At 33.9% G+C, this 21,478-nt stretch overlaps 1 protein-coding gene across 1 annotated transcript in view; it reads left to right on the top strand.

The window, feature by feature from the left end:
- ENPEP (glutamyl aminopeptidase) overlaps window positions 1–21,478 on the top strand; it is a 122,692-nt gene that overhangs the window by 29,716 nt on the left and 71,498 nt on the right. Inside the window, exons 2-4 of the mRNA XM_074275568.1 lie at window positions 1,837–1,978; window positions 9,141–9,272; window positions 18,864–18,984. Coding sequence (XP_074131669.1) covers window positions 1,837–1,978; window positions 9,141–9,272; window positions 18,864–18,984 — 395 coding nt within the window. The remainder of the gene's footprint in view (window positions 1–1,836; window positions 1,979–9,140; window positions 9,273–18,863; window positions 18,985–21,478) is intronic.

Genomic DNA, 21,478 nt, shown 5'->3' with positions numbered 1-21,478 from the left:
TTTTGAATAAGACATTAAAATTTTGGTAGATTTTGACAGATCTAATAGGGAAATCCAGTCACAGGATGGGGCATAAGCAAATGGAAAGAAATGAGTAAGTGAAAGGGCACATTTATAGAGCAATAAGTAAGTCCAAACTGGGTGAGATATAGAGTTTACCAAAGAGGTTTTAAAAGATGGCTTGAGACAATTTTGTGGAGAGCCCTATTAAGAAATGAAGGTGCTTATGATTTATTTTATAAGAAATGGGAAACCATTAAAGATTTTTTGAGCAGAGGGTATCTTGAAGTGTAATAGTAGTGGGGATGGAAATTCAATCTCATCCAATAAACATTTATTAAGTGTCTATCATGTGTCCTATAGGCACTATATTAAGACTCAGGGAATATAATAAAAAGACAGTCCTTTCCCTCAAGGAGTTTACATTTTAAGGAGGAGAGAGTACATACAAAGGGAGACAGGAATGTGGAAAAGAGTAAAGGCTACTCAGGATGGGGATATGTTGTAGCACAAAGTTGAAATAAAAAATAGGCAGGGCTGCAGATGCTAAGTGGAATGGTCTAAAAGTCCAATTTCTGCTCTCTATGAAGGAAGGAGGAGTTTGATGCTGTATCCTACAGCTCTTGAAATATAATGCCGGAGAAACTGAGGCAAGACAGAGATTAGAGGGTTTTTAATATTTTAATAATGGAGAGTTTGGACTGGTGGCCTTACTAGCTATAGCCTCAGCCAGCCTGCTGGATGGGAACTCTTATCTTAAAGCATCCAACCACAAGCAAGGGATTCTAGAGGCTTCTGGAGGGCTTTTATAGGGCTTCTGAGATCAGGGAAACAAAGGTGGGGGTGGGAGGTGGGGAGCAGAGCAGAGCAGAGCACTGGTGAGTGTAAACTCCAGGAAGGACTTCAGTTCTGACAGGTTGGGGGTAAGGAAGGAAGGATCATAAATTCTGATAAGTTGGTAGTGAAGAAGCTAGGAGACTGAGCCAGAAACATGCCCAAACATTTGAGATAAGCCATCTGAAGTTTTATGACTTTGGAATGCTACAGTGGCTAGAGTTCTGCAGCCCTAATTATTTCAGTCCTGTTGGCCAGGAAGAGGAAGTTGCCACCAAGGAAACTGAGGCAGAATAATTCAGGAAACTGAGATATAACACAGAGTGCTCCTTTCTCTGAGGGGAGGCTGAGAAATGTGATGTCAGTTGGAATGGTGATGAGAATAGAGTCTAATTTGCAAGAATCAGCTTTTGTGGAGGTAACAAAACTAGTTTGGGCAATAGTACAGAGTAGAGTATTTTCAAATTAAATATATAGGATTTGGCAACTGTGAGACTATATAGTCAAAAATGAGGGGTTTGAGACTGAATGAGTAGGAGAGTAGCTGCCATTAATTGAAACAAGAAAGTCAAGAGGAGAATATATTTTGGGGAAATAGGAATAGAGATAATAAATCCATCTTTCGCCATGTTGAGTTTGAGATTTCAATAGAACATGTGAGTAGAAATGTATAGTATGCTATTGGAAATATGGGGCTAAAATTTGAAAGAAAGTTCAGGGTTGGTAGTTTGTAGGTTGGTATTTGGGCAGGATTGGGGACAATGAAATCTTTGGTTTCATTATTGTGGGAAAATCTCTGTGGGGGAAAAAAAAAACAACTCCCTGTCCATGGTCACAAATTTATTATGTAAAGGCTATTATAATTTGAACCCAGGTCTTCCTGTTTTCCAGATTTGTCCTCTGTCCAGTACACCAAGTCACCTGAGAATAAATTTGTCTTCGAGACAGGAACCACGCGATCTTGAGATGAGTCAACATATATTTTGTTTATTTGTTTCTTAGGAGCATAGCAGCTACAGATCATGAGCCAACAGATGCACGGAAATCATTTCCTTGTTTTGATGAGCCCAACAAAAAAGCAACTTATACAATATCTATCATTCATCCAAAAGAATATAGTGCACTTTCAAATATGCCAGTGGAGGTAAGTATGCAAAAAACAAAATAAAAACTACTCATAAAGAACAATCTGTGCATAAACCAAGAGGATTCTTTAACCTTGCCTGCTAGAGAAGAGAACACATAGGGCTTTTTTTTTTCCTTGTATGCATTTGTTTTACTTGCCTCTACTTATTTATTTTTTTAATATAGCTTTTTATTTACAAGATATATGCATGGGTAATTTTTCAGCATTGACTCTTGCAAAACTTCTCCCCACCCTCTCCCCGAGATGGCAGGTAGACCAATACATGTTAAATATGTTGAAGTATATGTTAAATACAATATATATATATATATATACACATATCCATAGTTATTTTGCTGCACAAGAAGAATTGGAATTTGAAATAATATAAAATTAACCTGAGAAGGAAATAAAAAATGCAAGCAGACAAAAAAAGAGTCATTGGAAATGCTATGTAAATGGTTCATACTCATTTCCCAGAGAGAACACATAGGGCTTTAAAATAACATTTCGGTGTATCCATAGTATTCCCTCCATTGGTATAGATCTTGAATGTAATAAACAAATACTCTGGAGATACAAATACGAAGGATTAATATTAAATTAATTAAAATATCAATATTTTACAAGAAAGACAAAACAGAGGGATTCTTAATTGGATAGTATAATTTCAATCTATTCTTACTAGGGTTTTAGCTTAGCTCAAGCCACAAATTTTTTGTTCCTCCCCCATGTGGGAGATATTCTTTGGAACCAATAGAATCTACTAAATCAGTGGTGTTTTTTGCTTTTTTTTTTTAATTTTATTTTTTTATTTGAAAAGATACTCTGCATTGGCTTATCAGAAAGTTAGCTGGCAATTAATTATGGAATTTCTAAAAAAATAAGATAACTTATCAATATTTGTGTTCTAAAAGGTTCTGAATAGTGGGTGTGTGGTTGAAAGAGAGAAACTAGAGCACTGATGAAATTATTCTCTGGGGCATTCAGGCAAAAGGCTCTGATAAAGATCAGTTTAACTCAGTGATCCCATCCTTTTTGAAAATCATTCAGTCAGAAATTCAAATATGTCAAATACCTGAGGCTCCCCCTCTATGGAGCTTGTGGGCAGTCCAGCTATGTCCTGTCAGAAATTCCAGTCATGTCCTTGAGGTTAAATTTCTCCTCTGGGTCTGTCTTCCTTGACACTCGGTCTTGTGGTATCTTGCCCCTCCCCCATGCCACAGTGTTTCTCCTAAACCCAGTATAACATGGTGTCTCTCTTCTCAAACCCCACTTCTTCTTATAGCTAACTAACTCTTTTAGGGTGCTAAATCCCTTTTAGGATTTAGCCTGCCAGCTAAAGGCATACCCCTAAATCAAGGATGTTTCTTTTTCTTTCTACTGAGTAATGGAGCGTTCCACTTGATGAGGTTTAGATTTAGGGAATCAAAATGAAATTAAGGTTTCTGGTGGTCAGAGAGTTAAATGATAAGGTCTAGAGAGGCAGGTTCAGGGTTCAGGGAACCAAATGGAGAGGTTTGACTCCCCTGTAATCCCTTGGGATTTGGTGCAAGGGTAGGGAGTTTTGGGGACTCCCTTTTGGCGGCACAGAGGTTCTCTGTAAAAGAATTTACAGACCTGAAAACCTAGATTGATAAAAGGATTTATTATGGGGATTGGAAGTAAGGTTAGAAATCCTGACTGAGAGGGATGAAGTCTGGTTAGGAAGTAGGTGAGGATAAAGAGAGAATGGCACTGGAAAGAGTATTCCTGTGGGCAGAGGCTCCTTGGGATGCCAAGCGAGGGAACCTCTGCAAAGAGAGGGTTTTAATTTGGCTCTTTTTATAATGAGAGCTTTGGCTATAAGCTGAAAGGGCTCGAGGGTGGTGTCCCAAGTTGGCTCTTGGCTGGGTTTCAGCTTGAGCTAGAGTTTTAATTGAATTCAATGACTTTCAGGACTGAGCTGATCCCACCCAAGGATGAAACTGTCCCTCGGGGAAGGGTCCCTTATTGAGGCGGAGTTGAAGGAGATTTTCTCCTTCAAGGATTTTCAGAGTTTGGGGGGAGGAGGGGCCCTCTTCATACTAACTTTCTTTTCCATTATTATTATATTCTCTCCCAGCTCTATTTCACATTTACCATTCTTGATATCTATCGCACCTCTTCATTTTGTCTATAATTTTTTCTCCTAAATAAATCTACCTTTTGCCAAAGAGAATGGCCATTGTGAATTCTTCACATGACCAAACCCCAGCATTTAGTGCTTCTACAGCACATCACCTGGTGTCATATCATTTGCTCCATCAGCCACACCAAAAGCAAATGATTGTTGATGGACCTTTAAAAAAAATTACAGATTAAACACACATAGAGTGAATTAATTCTTCATCTAAATGCATAAATACATAGGATTTAGTACTGAAAGGAACCTTAGAATTCTCTTTTAGCATTTATTATCAACTAGCATTTATTAAAAATTATTATGAGGCAAGCACTGAGCTGGAAATACAAAACAAGTAGAAAAAGTCTCTGTCATTGAGGAGCTTCCATTCCAATATCTATTACATTTGGTGTATCTTAGTATATCTAATATCCTCTGCATTTTATAAAGCAGTGATGCTGGGTTTTATACTTAGCTGGCAATTGATTGCCTCAAAGACAGGAAAATTCGATGGGAGATATAAAGCACTATTGGTAGGGGATTTTATTCCTGAGGCAATGATTTAAACATTTTTAAACAGAAAAAAAGTTTTAAGAATTCACCCTGAAAAAGCCATGTTTGTTTATAAATTATACCTCTACTCTTCTGTGTTATTCACATTTGGTGTCACCACCAAAAAAGGCGTGTGACAATGAGAAGAAGCTTTTACTCTCCATTGATACCATCTAAGGGGAGCTACTATAGTAATTTGGAGGGAAGACAATTAGCATCTGGGTTGTAGATCATGTGGAAAATGGAATTCCATCATCTCTCAGCATTCTTTATCCTGAAATAAAAGCTTGAAGGAGGGGGACATTTCAAAAGGATCAAAACTAAGGAAAGACATAGGCCCTAAACCACAGTTTGAGAGCCATGTTTTCCTAGAAATGTTTCTGCCTTCCCCCACTTCTGGGATTTTTCTTCCCATGGAAAATTTGTTCTTAAAAACTGCTTAAAATTTTTCTGAGGTGAAGAGGGTAGGGTGAAACTGGGACAAAAGTGTACCTGGAATGATTAAGTAAACTCTTATTCCTACTTAATATTTCTGCAGTCATGATGATGAGATTGAATATAGGCACCAAATGATTTTCTGTAGAAATATGAAGAACTTACAAGAGCTTTCTCCTTAGTCAAAAGGTACGTTAGGAGAAGAGGTTACAGACGAAATGAAGAGGTAAAATAAGCATCAGGAGGGGTAAATATGAAATAGATTTGGGAGCATATATAATTAATTAGTAAAGAAAGGTGTTTTAACAATGAAAAGAGAAGTTCCCCATTGGAATTCAAAAATCACCATGAGAAAGGGAATGCGCTAGGAAGTGTGAGTACACCATAGAGGAATGTAACAGACTAACCAGAGTTAGCTATAATAGGGAGAAAGATGCCATTAAAGGGAAGATACTATGTAGAGTTGAGAGTATTTTATTTAAGGCTTAATCCTGAAAGGGCCTTGGCAAAGATATTTATGATAAAAACATTTTTATAAGAGAAATATAAACTTAGAGGTTTCTCATGTAAAACTATCTAGGAAAAGTTGCCAGGATGAAAGTTTTAGCATTTCCTATAAAAGGGAGAGAATAAGTTGATTTCAGGATTCACATCAATAAGAGCCTGGAAGGACCCCTTCAATTTCGGATTTCAATAATATAGCTAAGAAAAGCCTGAACTAGGAATAAGGAAAACATACCATTGAGAGCTATGATCCTTTGCTCTGACAGTAAAAATGAAAAGTGTTAGAAAAAGCTGTCTTCAAATCTGGCTTTAAATACTTCCTAGCTGTTTAACCCTGCACAAATCATTTAACTGTTGGCCCCAGGTCTTCAACTATAAAATGAACTGGAGAAAGAAATGGCAAACCACTTCAGTATCTCTGCCAAGAAAATCTAAATAATAGATAAGGTTGTCTCTAAAGTTCATTCTAGCAGTAGAGAGCTGTGAATATATGAGATCTGGATTCTATTTGAGTCAGTGAATGAATGAGCCTTTCTCAGTGATCTTGAGCAAGGCATTTCTTTTCCTTGTGGTTTCTGTTGAAATCAAAAAAAGAAGTTGGACTACATGATCCTTAAAGACTATTACAGGGATACAGGACTAGCATATTTTCAGGGATTGGAATTGAGGGCTTGACTTCAATCCTTCTATTAGACACAAGTCTAATGCCAGCACCTGTTAGTTCAGGTTCTATGTTGGAATGAAATCAGGCTCTTATGAGTGATTGAAAAGTTTTTTGTTTTTTTTTAAAGGCTTAATTTGCCCTACCAAATTCAGAAAGGATATGCTACAAAGATATAATGACATATAGTTTCTATAGATTTGACCCTCTCCCCTCTTTTCCATATGGAAATGAGTATGGTCTGTAGGGCAGAGTATTGTGCTAGGAGAGTTTTTACATATCTATGAGTCAAAGACAGCATTGGATAGAAACTTTTTATGTCTTTCTAAGATTAATCCCTTTTGAGGAAAATAGGCAATCTTATTCCTATCACACATCCTTTTTCAGTCTTTTCTCCCCAAAATATCTGTTAGTAATAGGGGTGATCTGTATATCTTACCTTTCTAGTAATGAGGCTCTGAGAATCACATGTTGAAGGAACAAGTGGCCTAGTACCTAATTTATCAAAACAAATTAGTGCTTTTTAATCAAGTAAGTATTATAAAATTATAATAACCAAAATTGGTCCTGTGAGCATGTATGAAACTCTGAATATACTTTCAGATTAGACTGATACGTTGGTTTGTTTTATTGAGTTTATTTTTTCACTAAAATATTTTATTTTAATGGATGACTCTCTGAGAGGTGGAAGGGGGGAAATATATCGGGAAATGAAGATGATTTAAAAATGAAATATATCATTAACTTTAAAAGAAAGAATAATTTGTTACCCAATTCTTAGACGTAGATACCACCCCTCTCCCATTATTAGCCTTATGAGATCTCTAGCTCCTTCCCCAATCTGATGTCTCAGTGCTTTCTCATGCCATTTGCAGTTTGTAGCACTTGGCCCTGGTATAGAATATCTAGTTACTTGTTAGGTAATGGTGTTTCCTTTCTGGCTCCAAAGAATGAAAGAGGCAAGATAAACTTCATATTCAGCAAAATCATTATTGATTACCCTTCTACTAAAATACAATTGAATTTACAAATATGTATTGAAAGTCTACTTTGTATGAGTTACAAGGGAAGGCATAGTCTGTTTTTTGTATTATAATGACTGTGTCTGTGTCTGTGTGTGCTTGCACACCTGTGCTGGACCCCAGGAGTGTATCTGTAATTTCATTGATTTTGGGAAGCTCTCAAATAAAGACATTTTATTTACCAGTGCAAGTAGGCACTTTCTCACTTTTTTGCACTTTTTTAGTGCATTGAGTAGTAGAGACTTATCTAGTGTCAGAGCAAGTATATCCAGAGACAGAACCTGAACCCAGATCTTCCTAACTGCGTATACTGTGCCATGCTGTCTGCCTTTAGAAAGAAAATAAAACATTTGACACATTTGCATAGCTATCAAAATTTCACTTTTCCTCAAGAACCCATTGGAATAGTTCAATCCTTTGGCATCAAGTAGTGTTCACTCCATTTTTCTCCTATTTACTAGCATCCCCTCCACCCCCCAATTGCTTCTAAAGATCATTTTCAACATTAATTTTCATAAAATTTTGAGTTTCAAATATTTCTTTCTCCTTACCTTACTTCCTCCACTCAAGGCAGCAGGCAATCTGATATAGACTATACATGTACAGTCATGTTAAAAACATTTCCATATTACTCATGTTATCAAAGAAGAATCAGAACAAAAGAGAAAAACCATGAAAAAGAAAAGCTTTCCAGGACTAGATGGATTTGCAAATGAATTCTACCAAATATTTAAATTAATAAAATAAAATAAATTAATTAATTCATAAATTAATTAATTAATTGCAATATTATATAAACCATTGGGGAAAAATAGGCAAAGAAAACCTTTTTAAAAATTATTTTTAAATTTAATAGAAAATAGAAAAGAAAAACAAAACAAAACAAAATATTGTTATATGCCTGGCAGAATATCAAGGAGATTCTAAATATAACAATTTCCAGTTTAAGAAAGAATATATAATAGTAAAAGAAATTATATTCATGAATGTCCATCTTTATTGTAGGTTGTCCTTTTCTTCTTTGCTGTGAATTTTTTTTTTACTTTGTTCTTTTTCCTCCCTTACATCCTCCCCCAGAAAAAGTTTTTGATAAAATACAGTACCCATTTCTATTAACAACACTAGAGAGCATAGGAATAAAGGGAATGTTCCTTAAAATAATTAACAATATGTAAAACCATTATAAAGCATTATCACTACTATTCAATACAGTACTAGAAATGTTAGCATTAGCAATAAAGGAAGAAAAAGAAATTGAAGAAATTAGAATGGACAGTGAGGAAACAAATTTATCACTCTGCAGATGATATGATACACTTGGAGAATCAACTAAAAAATTGCTTGAAATAACTGCTTCAACAAACACAGGTATTATATGAACACAATTACAAGACAATTTCTATGAAAATAAAGTCAGATCTAAACAATTAGAAAAATGTCAATTGCTCATGGGTAATCAGCTAGTATAGTTGTTTTTTTTTTTTTAATTTCTCGGATAAGAACTCAGCATTTGTCAAAATTGTTGGGAAAACTGGAAATTCTATGGTGGAAACTAGGCATAGACCAACTTCTCACATCATATCAAGATAAATTCTAAATGTTTGTGTAAAAGGTGATACTATAACCAAATTAAGAGAGCATCTTCTGTCAGATCTTTGGAGAAAGGGATATTTATTTTTGATATGACACATTTGCAAAGAAATCTAATTCCTTATGATCTTGTATTTGTTACATGTGTTGTTCCTTAAACTTGGGTTAGGAATTTCTCATTAGAGATATAAGTAAATGGGCAAATATTGGTCTGCTCTAAACATAAATGATAATGACACTAACAAATAAAATATGATTTTTCATTTTTCAAAGAGAAAAGAAGATGTGGATGACAAATGGAGAAAAACAATTTTCAGGAAGTCTGTTCCAATGAGCACATACTTGGTATGCTTTGCTGTACATCAATTTACAAGTGTGAATAGAACTTCAGCTAGTGGAATTCCTGTAAGTTATATTTTTAAACTTTTAATAACTTATCACATATGCTTTGGGGAACAGAATTTCTTAACTTTTAGCTTTTTTTCATGCCTTTCTTTCCTTGAAAGTTAGCTTTGCACTGTCAAGAAATTTAGCTACTCAATAGTGTCTATATGTTTGCTGCTATGACACACACACTTCAAAGTCTAAGTCATAGTCCATGACTCTTAAGTATCATCAAATCAAGTCAACAATCATTTATTAAAATGTTTACCATGTACTAGGCACTGTGATAAGTGACAAGTAGAGAGGAAGATAATCTCTGTCCTAAAAAGAAGTTTTATTGTAATGGTGGAAGTAAAAGGACACTGAAAAGTAGAATTGTTTGGGAGGGAAGGAGAAGAGAAGGACACAATAGAGAAAGTTGAGAATCAAGAGTGGACTTGAAAGAGGAATAAAGATATGATTGACCTTGGTATTTTTCCTAAAATGGAGAACATCTGGAAAAAACGGCTAGTAACACGAAGGTACCTGAGGCAGAATATACTTCTAGTGTATTGAAGAAGTCCGGGAGTAGGATCTCCATATAGCAACAAATAATCAACCATTAGCAAACATTTCTTAAGGCCTACACATGCCAGTCAGTGTCCTAGTAAATAGTGATGCAAAGACAAAAAAGAAATAAATATAGTCTTTTAGCAATTTGTAGATGTGTGATATAACAGACAAATAAACATATACTTAGAAAAATAATGTTAAAAATTCATTGATAATCAATTAGCTTCAAAAATACCATAGAGTTCAAATAAAATGCCTTCATATAAATCATTATAATCCTTTTCCTTATTCCTCTAAACTTTTATAGCACTGTTTATATATCTCTTTTGAAATTATTAGGTTCTAGGGGCAGCTAGGTGGCACAGTGGATAGAGCACCAGCCTTGAATTCTGGAGGACCCGAGTTCAAATGTGATCTCAGACACTTAACACTTCCTAGCTGTGTGACCCTGGGCAAGTCAATTAACCACAGCCTCAGAAAAAAAAAAAAAAAAAAAGAAAGAAATTAGGTTCTGCTTTGAATGAATGAAAAGCCAGGCACTTAACATATTCAAGTCACTGTACCACAGATACTTGTTTACTTGACTTTCTTGATTAGATTCAGAATTTCTCAAAGGAAGAATTTTTCCAGAACATTAAATACAAAAAATGCTTAATAAATATTTGTTGAATAAGGCAGTGAGTCCTCTTAGAACTGAGCATTCTGAAATTTGGACATAGGATACGAGTATCTCTTGCCACTACTGAGGGGAAAGAAAGGATATTTCCTACTCTTTGTGAATCTGACTCATAGATAACATAGATAAGACACATAGTCATGTTATAGTTATATATTTCCCTAATTCTTGTCATCTGCTCCTTACTTCTTATACTTGAAAGTCATAGTAAAATCTATTTAGTGGTTCCGTAGCATGCATTAAGAGTACTCCAGTGTGGATATTAGCCATAAGCAAATGTCGCTACTCAGGTTGGTATTCAGTCAAATCTTAACTCTTTGTAACTCAGTGGACTATACTGTCCATAGAGCTTTTTCAGCTAAGAAAACCAATGATTTGAGGCAGAAATAAGTGATTTACCCAGTGATTTGCACAGTATTATTGTTGTTCAATCATTTTTGACTCTGTGTGACCTCATTTGGGTTTCTTGGCAAAGATATTGGATCTGCATGTCATTCTCAAGCTCATTTTATATATATAAAAGGACTCTGAAGCAGAGTCAGTCATCTAGTAAGTATTCAAGACCAGATTTGGACTCAGGAAGATAAGTCTTCTTGACTCCAGGCCCAGCACTTACTCCAGAGTGCCATCTAAATGCTAATAAGTGTCTGAAGCTGGATTTAAACTCAGATCTTTTTGATTCCAAGCCCAGTATTCTATCCAATGAGTTCCATAGCTGTTTTTTTCACAGTTGACTTTCCCATGAGGAGGTATCTCTGTTAAAGTTACAATACTTATACTGGTAGAAAGGGCTACTTTGACATGACCTTCACTCACAGTAAAGGACACTCCTAATAATTATCAGTGTGAGGTGTGAAAATAATACCACAGGGAAAAACAAGACCTTTTCTACCTTGTGTTGGTCATGCATATGATTGCCAAGGAGCTTTTTCTTTTCTTTTTATAGCAATGAGAACTTTAACATTGTTCTTGGCTTTTAGTACCCAACAGTGTAGTCTCTTCTAGCTAGCTCTTTTCTTCTCTAATTCCATTGTGTCTGCATACATTACCTATTGATTTATGATGACATGGTCTCTTAAATTATTTACAGTTTCCATTGAAAACTTTATTTTGGGAATCTATTTTTCTTACTTAAAACCTAAATTTGTCTCAAATTTTCACTGATTGCTCCTAATTCTGTCATTTGGGGTAAAGTTTATTTTCCCAATGGCAACCTTTTAGACACTATTATTAATTTCCTTAAGGCCTATCTTCAGATTTAATAGCCCTAGTTTCTTCTATTGATCTTGTTTAACAGTTTCCCTTTCCTTCACCATCTTGATTCCTCTTTTGGACCTATTCCAATTTGTCAACGTTTTTCCTAAAATCTAGTGCCTCAGGAGATTATGACTAAAATGGCCCACAATGGAAAAAATGGAGTCAGTTAATATGTCTATGTCAATCAGTTGAGGATTGCTAAATTTCCACATTAGGCAAGATAATAAAACCCAAACTAAAAATAAATAAAATAAAATCTAGTGCCCAGAACTAAACACAATGTATCTAAACACAAAGTATCGTTTGACTATGGCAGGACTATTATCTTCTTTGTTTTGGATATTGTATCTCTCTTAATACTACCTAAAATTGTTATCTTTTTTTCTATATTGTCCCTGCTGTCCATTGAAATTCCCAGATCTTTTTTCCCACCAAAGTAAAACCAAATGAATGAAGTTATAATTTCCTTACAAATTTGCCCATTTTAAATGTCATTTCCAAGGTCACACATTTTATAAATATGATTATATAATCTATTATAAATGCTAATTTCATAGTGGACTGGGCTACCTTAGCAGCAATGTTCCTTTTCATTAAAGATATTCAAGTAGAGGCAGAATGGTCATTTTAAAGATCTTACAGAGAACATTACAATGTAGATATGGATTAGAAGACCCCTTTCAATGATGAGGTTTTTTTTTTTTAATGATGCTACTATATTCTAATACATGTGTGTGTGTGTGTGTGTGTGTGTGTGTGTGTGTGTGTGTGTGTGTATGTGTGTGTTATATTTGTGAATGTTACTGCACCAAAAGAAAGGATGTTATGTATTATTTCAGAGAGAAACTTGTATGGGAAAACTTGTATGAACTAATGCAGAGGGAAATAAGCAGAATCTGAAAAATACCATATAATACCTATACATTATGAATATAAACACTTTGAAATATAAACACTTAAGAAGTCTAATCCATTAATAAGCAACCATAATTCCAGAAAACTCATGAGAAATTATGCTTCCAGATAGGGAAAGATGCAGAATGAAAATTTTTTTTTTTAAATGATTGACATTTTATTTGTTGCAAGAGTTTTGTTTTTCTTCTTTTCCAATTTTTGGAGGACAGGTGAGGAAAGGGAATAAATCAAAAAGTAAACATTAAAAAAAATCTTCATTGAATTAATAAATGTGAAGAAGGCTTAGACTAGGGTAGTGACAGCAAAAATGGAAAGAAGGGATTGCATACTATTGTTTGTCCTTTGTTTTTGAAAAATATCAGGGAGCTGATGCCATGACATGCAAGCGAATTGGATTTAAGTGAGGGATGACTGTGCCTAGACTTACTGTGAAGGAAGAATTTATTATGTGGTAGACACTGTTAGGCTCAGGTGATAAAAATAACAAAAATGAGGCAGTCTCTGCCCTCAAGTAACTTATTCTATTTTGAAACACCACTTATTCATAGATAAATTTAAAGTGTAGCTATGCTGTTTTTTAAAATTTTATTTAAAATTTTATTTTTCCCCAATTACCTATAAAAACAAAGTTAGCATTATTTTTTTCAAACTTTGAATTCCAAATTCTTGTCCCTTCTCCCCTTACCTTGTAAGAAGGCAATTTGACATAGGTTATACATATGTAATCATTCAGAATACATTTCTAGGAAGTTATTAAGGAGAAAAATAAAGAAAGTAAAGAAAAAGTATATTTTATTTGCATTTGAGGTTCTTTTTTTTTTTTTTTTTTTTTGAGGTTTCTTTTTCTGGAAGTGGATACACTTCCCATCATAAATCCTACAAAATTGTCTTGAATCATTGTATTACTGAGAATAGTTAGGTTATTCATAGATAGATAATAAAATTGCTGTTACTGTGTACAATGTTCTCTTTGTTCCACTCATTTCATTTTGTTTCACGTCATGTAAGTCTTTTCAGGTTTTTCTGAGAGCATGTTGCTCATCATTTTTTAATCAAGTAAATAACTTGTTCAACCATTCTCTGATTCTCCCTCAATTTTTCATTCTTTGCTACCACTAAAAGAACCACTATAAATGTTTTCATACACATAGGTCACTTTTCTTTTTTATCTTGTCTTTTTAGAATATAGACCTAGTAGTGGTATTGCTTGGTCAAAAGAGTATGCATTATTTTATCTCTCTTTGGGCATAGTTCCAACTTATTCTTCAGGATGGTTGAATCAGTCTATAACTTTGCCAATAGTATATGAGTGTTTAATTTTCCCACACTCCCTTCAACATTTATCATTTTCCTTTTCCATCCTAATAACCATTTGGACAAGTGTGCAATAGTAGCTCAGAGTTGCTTTAATTTGCATTTCTTTCATTTATAATGTTTTAGACCATTTTTTACATGACTATAGATAGCTTTGATTACTTTATTTGAAAACTTGATAAGTATTTGACCACTTATCAATTATGGAATGGCTCTTATCTCTATAAATTTGACTCAGTTTTCTATTTGTCTGAGAAATGAAATCTTTATCACTGTAAAAAAAAAAATTCCCTCCAGTAATGATTATCAACTACATATTTCTTTCTTGTCATTATAGCAACATCCTATGGTGTTTTTCTGTTCTTTGCTCATTTTTCCAGCCTATTTCTTGATTTTTAACTCTATGCTAAAGTGGGACTCTGCTTCCCAAGTAGAAGGGACACTGTTCCAACATTCAAAGATTTTGTACAGCTGTTTCTAGAAACAATTTTGGGGACCTGTAAATTTTTTGTTGTTTCAAGGTGGCATGCTCTTAGAAGAGTTATGTTTACTGCTCTTTGTACATTTTGTGGTTTATAAGTAATCACAAGCACTTTTTTTCAACCCTGGAACAATAAATCTTCTGAACTATTGTCCAACCCTCTTACACTCATGTGCTGTGAGATCCGGAAACGGCCACCGATGCCCCTCATACAGTCACTCTGAGGCCTGCTTCTGGTTTATTCAGGCCTGGTGCAAAGCCTATAATCTTCTCTTAGACTGTTGCAACAGAATTCTCTTGCCAACTTTTCAAATTGTCTTGGGTTAGAAAATTGTTTTACTTCATCTTTTTGTGGGTTCTGCCACAAATTTGTTAAGATTTATTTGTTTAGATTGATTACTTAAAGATATTTGGAAGGGTTTGGAGGAGAGCTCATCTTGCCATCTTGGCTCCACCTCAGGTATATTGTTTTAAAAGTCTTTCATATTAGGAGAATAGGCATGGAAATCTAACAATTTGGGGAAATTAGGAGACTGCTCTTGAAGGAGATGGGAATTTAAATCTTCAAATGGAAGAATTCACATTTTCTCCTAAAAGAAATAGATTTGAAGTTTGTGAGTGCAGTGACAAAATAAGACAGCTAATTTAAGAATATTACTTTGGGGGCTGTGTAAAATATGGCTTGTAGTGGCAAGAACCTGTGATTAGGGACTTCATTTAGATGTCACTGCAATAGTTGAGGTGAGGAATTATCAGGATTTGAACTAGGACAGGCAGTGTAAGCAGAGATTAGTTGTGCATGTGAGAGATATTGTGGATATAGAATTGGTGGGGGTTATCTTTTGGCTCTTTTTGTTTCTCTAGTGCTTAGCATAGTGCCTGGCACATAATAGGCAATAAGTAAATGGTTATTGATAAACAATTCTCAGCATCTGATTGGATGGTGGGGACAAGGAAATGAATGAGAGTGTGAACTTGAGGACACGTCTTCAGATGGTAAAGAATAATAATGAACATTTATATAATGCTTGTTATGTCCAAATGCTTTACAAATATTATCTCATCTGATTCTCATAAATAACTGTGTGAGGTGAGCAATTATCATATAAATTTATAGCAGAGCAAATTGAGGCAAAACTTTTTATTTAGTTGGTTGAAATCACACACTTAAGATTTGAACTCATGTCTTCCTGATTCCATGTCTAATACTCTATCCACTGTGCTACATGTTGTCTATTTATCTGAGTAATTGGAAGAATGATAGTGTCTCTCAGAAATATAAGTATTTTTATCTTTTTTCCCTGAGGCTGGGGTTAAGTGACTTACCCAGGGTCACACAGCTAGGAAGTGTTAAGTGTCTGAGACTCAAATTTGAACTCAGGTCCTCCTGAATTCAAGGCTGGTGCTCTATCCACTGAGCCACCTAGCTGCCCCAGAAATATGAGTGTTAAAAGAAAGTGGATTTATGAAAAATGATTACAAATTCCATTTCATGCATATTGAATTTGGGTTCCTGAGGGAGTACAAATAGTTGTCCAGCATGCATTTGGAGATGAAGATGGTACATGTAGTGTCACTGTGGGATAAGATTTGACAATTGAGGCAATGTCAATCTGTTTAAATGTTATTAGGTAGACAGAAGTGAATCACTGAAGATTGTGAAGGGAAATGAGTTGGGTCTTAAAAGATGAAAAACAGAAGTCTCAGCATAGACTTAGAAAATCATAAAAAAAGAGTTGAATAAAACAGTCAATCTAGAAGTCCAGAATATCTTGTCTAGTAGGTTTGCCTCAATAAAAGATATCATAATTTAAGTTGAACAGTGTTTAAATGAATATATTCACTCTCTGCAGAATGTTTTGGTGCCTACAGCCTGGAATGTTCTGTTGCTAAATAAATATAGACAGAATGGATTTCCAAACGACAGGCATTGTGGTAATAGGGGGAAAAGTGTATTCTAAAAAGAAGCAGATTCAAATGATATACAAAAGTATGGCTATATATTTAATAGGCTGTAAATCACACAGCCATGGGTGGGGCCAGGCTAGTTCAGACTGCAGTGGTCATTAAAATTAATCTGAAGTTTATCTGACATGTAGGGGAAGAATGGGCTAGTGTCTAGAGAAAATTCCAGAGGGTGTGAAAAATGAGATGGAAGATAATTTTACTTTGAGCAGATCTGCTGATAGAAATTCACTAACCATCATTTCCAGTAGTACAGGCTTACTGCTGCAGAATAATAATCATAGCTAACATTGATAAAGCATTTTAAGGTTTGCAGATTGTCTTCCAAATAATATTTAATTTGATCCTCACAACTCTAGAAAGTGAGATAGTATTCCCATTTTACAAATGAGGAAACTAATGCATGCAGAAGTCACACAACCAATAAGCATTTGAGGCAGGATTTGAAGTCTTTATGAGGTTCTATCCATTGTATCATCACTTAGCTGCCTAAAAGATGAAATGGTTAAATTCTACCATCTTTACGATAGACTGACATATAAGAATCTGCAGGAGAAGGAGAAAATATTAGTAAGAAAGGCATCAGAAGGACTAAGGAAGTTTAGTAGAAGTAAGTTTATTTTTGATGAGAATAATAATACAATGATAATAAAAACTAGCATTTACATGACATTTTAAGGTTTAAAAAGAGCTTTATATTAATTTTTCATTGCATGATTGCAGCTAAATTCTAGTTCCAATTACCAATTGATATTGACATGATGATTTTGACCCTGATGTCACTCTGACTTTGTTCTTTAAAATTAAACCATTAAAGCAAATAGTTTCTCCCTTGACCACTTCCCACAAATCTCACCTACGCCTTTTAAAGCAAAGATGTGAAATGTTCAGCTGAGTTGGACCTCTAAGAGAACTATTGGTAGGAATGTATCATAAAGAAAATAGATTAGGATTCAAGTGGCCTATTGATGGAAAAATTAACATACCTGTTAGCATATGAGGCCAATCATGGCATTAAGCCCTTATAATATAATTATCTTTGCCTTGTTTGCAAAACACAAGGTGCTGATCTGATTTGAGTCATTGGGAAATCATATGCCCTCATTCACAAGGTCAACTGAGTGAGAGAGTATATAGGGCTCAGCACAAAGCTGTATCACCACTTTGGAAAAACAGAATGATGCTCTGATGATCTCAGTAGTATTCTCTTTGAATATGAAGAACAGCGAGTTTTCATATGCAGTCAAAGAATAGAGAAAAATATTCAGTTTTCTGGCAGATTGGAAATGGAAAACCAAGAGAATTTAAGGGAAACTATTTTTAGCAGCACTAAAAAGTTAATGAAGCATCCTAGGATACTTCACTTATTTCCAAAAGGGTGACACTGAGGGAAAGCAGCTTAGGATGTATAGATAGCATGAAAGCTAAAATTAACGATGCACATCTGGGAGCAAAAAAGGGAAAATTCCAGGTTTTAATAAGTGTAGAGCCTGGCTACAAAGTTTATGACCATTGTTTAATGAATAAGAAATTGATGGTGTACAAATTATTATGATATTACTATGCTATAAAAACCACAGGAATACCTATGGGTACTGATGCAGAGTGGTTATGAGCCTGTGCAACTCTCTCTTGTTTTTCTAAATCCTCATCATCATCACTAATATCATTACTTCCATGTGTGATGTATCTTTTAGACAAGGAAAAAAGGAAACTATTATTTTCACAAATTCAAAATAAATCATGTAATGATATATAATTGCATATATGATTTAACAAATCATGTTGAATCTGAAAGACCCCTTAAAGATTGTCTTGTCCAGATCCTTCATTTTACAAATGAGGAAACTTCAAATGTAGGATTTTGTGTGTGTATTTTATTTTTTCTTTTTTCTTTTTTTTTTTTTTAATTTAATAAACTATTTATTCATTTATTTAATAATTTAATTATACTTTAATAGTGAAAATGATATTAAAGATGATTCATTATCATCTACTTTGCAACTGCTCCCAAAGGACTACAAAACCTTTGCAAATGACTCTGAAACCTCAGATACATATTCCATTAGAATTAACTCCCTGAAAGTAGGAACAATTTTAACTTTCTGTTTCCTCAGTGCTTAGATGGGACTACAATCACCAAAGTTTTTTTTTTTCCATTCATTCAATGATTTATTTCTAGGATTTGAATATCTCAAATATTCATTTGCTTTTGTGTGTGTGTGTTTTATTTTTTAATTTAGCTACTTCATCATAGTAACTGATTTCATAGCATGAACACATACTTCTTTCTACTATTAAAAATGAAATAACTTAATATTTCTAAACTTCTACTCCTCTAAAGAATACCTTGAATGGGTATCTCTAATTCTTTTTTTTTTTTTTTTTAATTTTTAAATTGTATTTTATTTTTTCAAAGTAACAATAACCTTATTGTATCTTTTTTAATTAGCTCAAAATCTATGTCCAGCCACTTCAAAGAGATACAGCGGAATATGCTGCAAACATCACCAAAATTGTATTTGACTATTTTGAAGATTATTTTGCAATGAATTATTCCCTTCCAAAATTAGGTGAGTTCAGTTTCACATTTCCTTGCTTCAGAATAATTTGCTGTCATATGAAATTAACTTTCTTTAGTTAACATCATCATTTATCAATGAAATAACTAGCAAGTATTGTTCAGGGCATAATATTGTTCTAGGTTCTGTTCTAATGAATAATAGGTTTTTCCCAGTATATATATGTCTCTACATAATTCTTCCATTACTCTGATTTTAAAATAAAAATTAAATAACTTCTGGAAGATTTAATGGCTAAATTCTAAGATCTTGATTGATAGGTCATATCAATGCAAATAGAACCATAATTCACAATTCTAGAGGACTGATGGTGAAGTGTGTTCCTACCTCCCACAAAGAGGAGATTGACTCAAGGGGCAGTAAAATGTGTGTGTATCTATAGCTATGTTGTTTATATACATATTTCTTTGTACATGGAGCAGCTTGGTAGTGGAGGGGATAAAATGCTAAGTGTGGAGTAGGATGATTCATTTTTGTGAGTTCAAAGCTGACATCAGGTACTTACTGTGATCTTGGACAAGTCACTTAACCCTGTTTTTCTCCATTCCTCACCTGAAATTGAACTAGAGAAGGAAATGGCAATTTGCTCCTGTATCTCTGCCAAGAAACCCCTAAACTCACAGAGAGTTGAACACAACTGAAAAATAACATAATAACAACAACAATGTATATACACACATATATTTCATAACATTTTAAAATAAGAATAAATATATAAGCCAAATGCAACCAATTTAGGGATTTGTTTTGCTTTATTATTCATATTATAAGATTTTTGTTTTTCTTTTTCTGATGGAAAGATAGGAAAGAGAAAAAAACAATTTTTTTTGTTTTAAAAAATAAAATTTAATTTAAAACTCCCCCAAAATGTAAATAATAGTGTTATAATTATGATATATATATGATAGAGGTCATTTATTCCAACTCCCCTCATTTTATACTTGAGAAAACTGAGACCCAGAGAGTGAAGTAATTTGTCCCAAGATTATACCAACCCAAAGACACAGGGATTTAAATTCAAGGTCTTTTGATTACTAAACTTACTAAATTTACTAAAGTTGAAACACAGAATTGCTCTTTTCATGATTAGGACCTCAAACTTCTTGGCTGTAAATAAGTCAAAATATATTTTTCCACAATAAACTTTTGAAATTAAAAATTGAAGCTAACCATAAGAATATTTCAAAGAGATTTTGTGAAGACCAGATATGTTGCTAAATTTCTGTGTTATTTCAAAGACCCAAGATCTACTTGTTCTTGGAATTAGGAAGACTAAGATTTAATTCTTGTCATTGATATATGCTGGCAGACACCAATGTAAGTAACTCTAATATACTACCTAAATGTGAACTATTTTAAACATAATTTATTATTATTATATTATAGTTCTTATATTTTTATATTGTATTGTTATGTAATATTATATATTACTCTTTCTAATACACCACAATGACTTCTAACTGTCCTTTGACTTCCCACACTAACACATGGCCACCAGTCTAGTTGCTGTCTTCCTCTATTAAAATACAAACTCCTTTTAAAAAAAAAAAGGAAGGTAAAGGCCTTCTAATTTTTGATATTAGTATCCTTAGCACTTAATACAGTGGTGAGTGTATGATAAATGTTTTTTCATTAATTAATTAATCTTTAATCAAGCCATTCTCCAATTGATAAATGGTCAAAAGATATGAACAGACAATTTTCAGATGAAGAAATTGAAACTACTTCTAGTCATATGAAAGGTGCTCCAAATCATTATTGATCAGAGAAATGCAAATTAAGACCACTACAGACCTCTCAGATTGGCTAAGGAAAAGATAATGATGGATGTTGGTAGGGATGTGGGAAAATTGGGAGACACTGACACATTGTTGGTGGAATTGTGAATGGATCTAACCATTCTGGAGAGTAATTTGGGTATGCTCAAAAAGTTATCAAACTGATGACATGATGGTATACTTAGAGAACCCCAAAGACTCTGCTAAAAAGCTATTAGAAATAATTCAGAATTTTAGCAAAGTCGCAGGATACAAAATAAATCCACATAAATCCTCAGGATTTTTATACATTACCATTTTATACATTACCAACACAATCCAACAGCAAGAGATACAAAGAGAAATTCCATTCAAAATAACAGTCGATAGTATCAAATATTTGGGAATATATCTACCAAAGGAGAGTCAGGAATTATATGAGCAAAATTACAAAACACTTGCCACAAAAATAAAGTCAGATTTAAATAATTGGAAAGACATTCAATGTTCTTGGATAGGCCGAGCGAATATAATAAAGATGACAATACTCCCCATACTAATCTATTTATTTAGTGCTATACCAATCAGACTCCCAAGAAACTATTTTAATGACCTAGAAAAAATAACAACAAAATTCATATGGAAGAATAAAAGGTCGAGAATTGCAAGGGAACTAATGAAAAAAAAGTCAGAGGAAGGTGGTCTAAGTGTACCTGATTTAAAGCTAT

This window comes from Sminthopsis crassicaudata, chromosome 6 (assembly GCF_048593235.1).
Source record: "Sminthopsis crassicaudata isolate SCR6 chromosome 6, ASM4859323v1, whole genome shotgun sequence".
NCBI classification, from domain to species: Eukaryota; Metazoa; Chordata; class Mammalia; order Dasyuromorphia; family Dasyuridae; genus Sminthopsis; species Sminthopsis crassicaudata.
The sequence above is the reverse complement of the archived record's forward strand: the minus strand, read 5'-3'. Positions and strand labels throughout refer to the sequence as shown.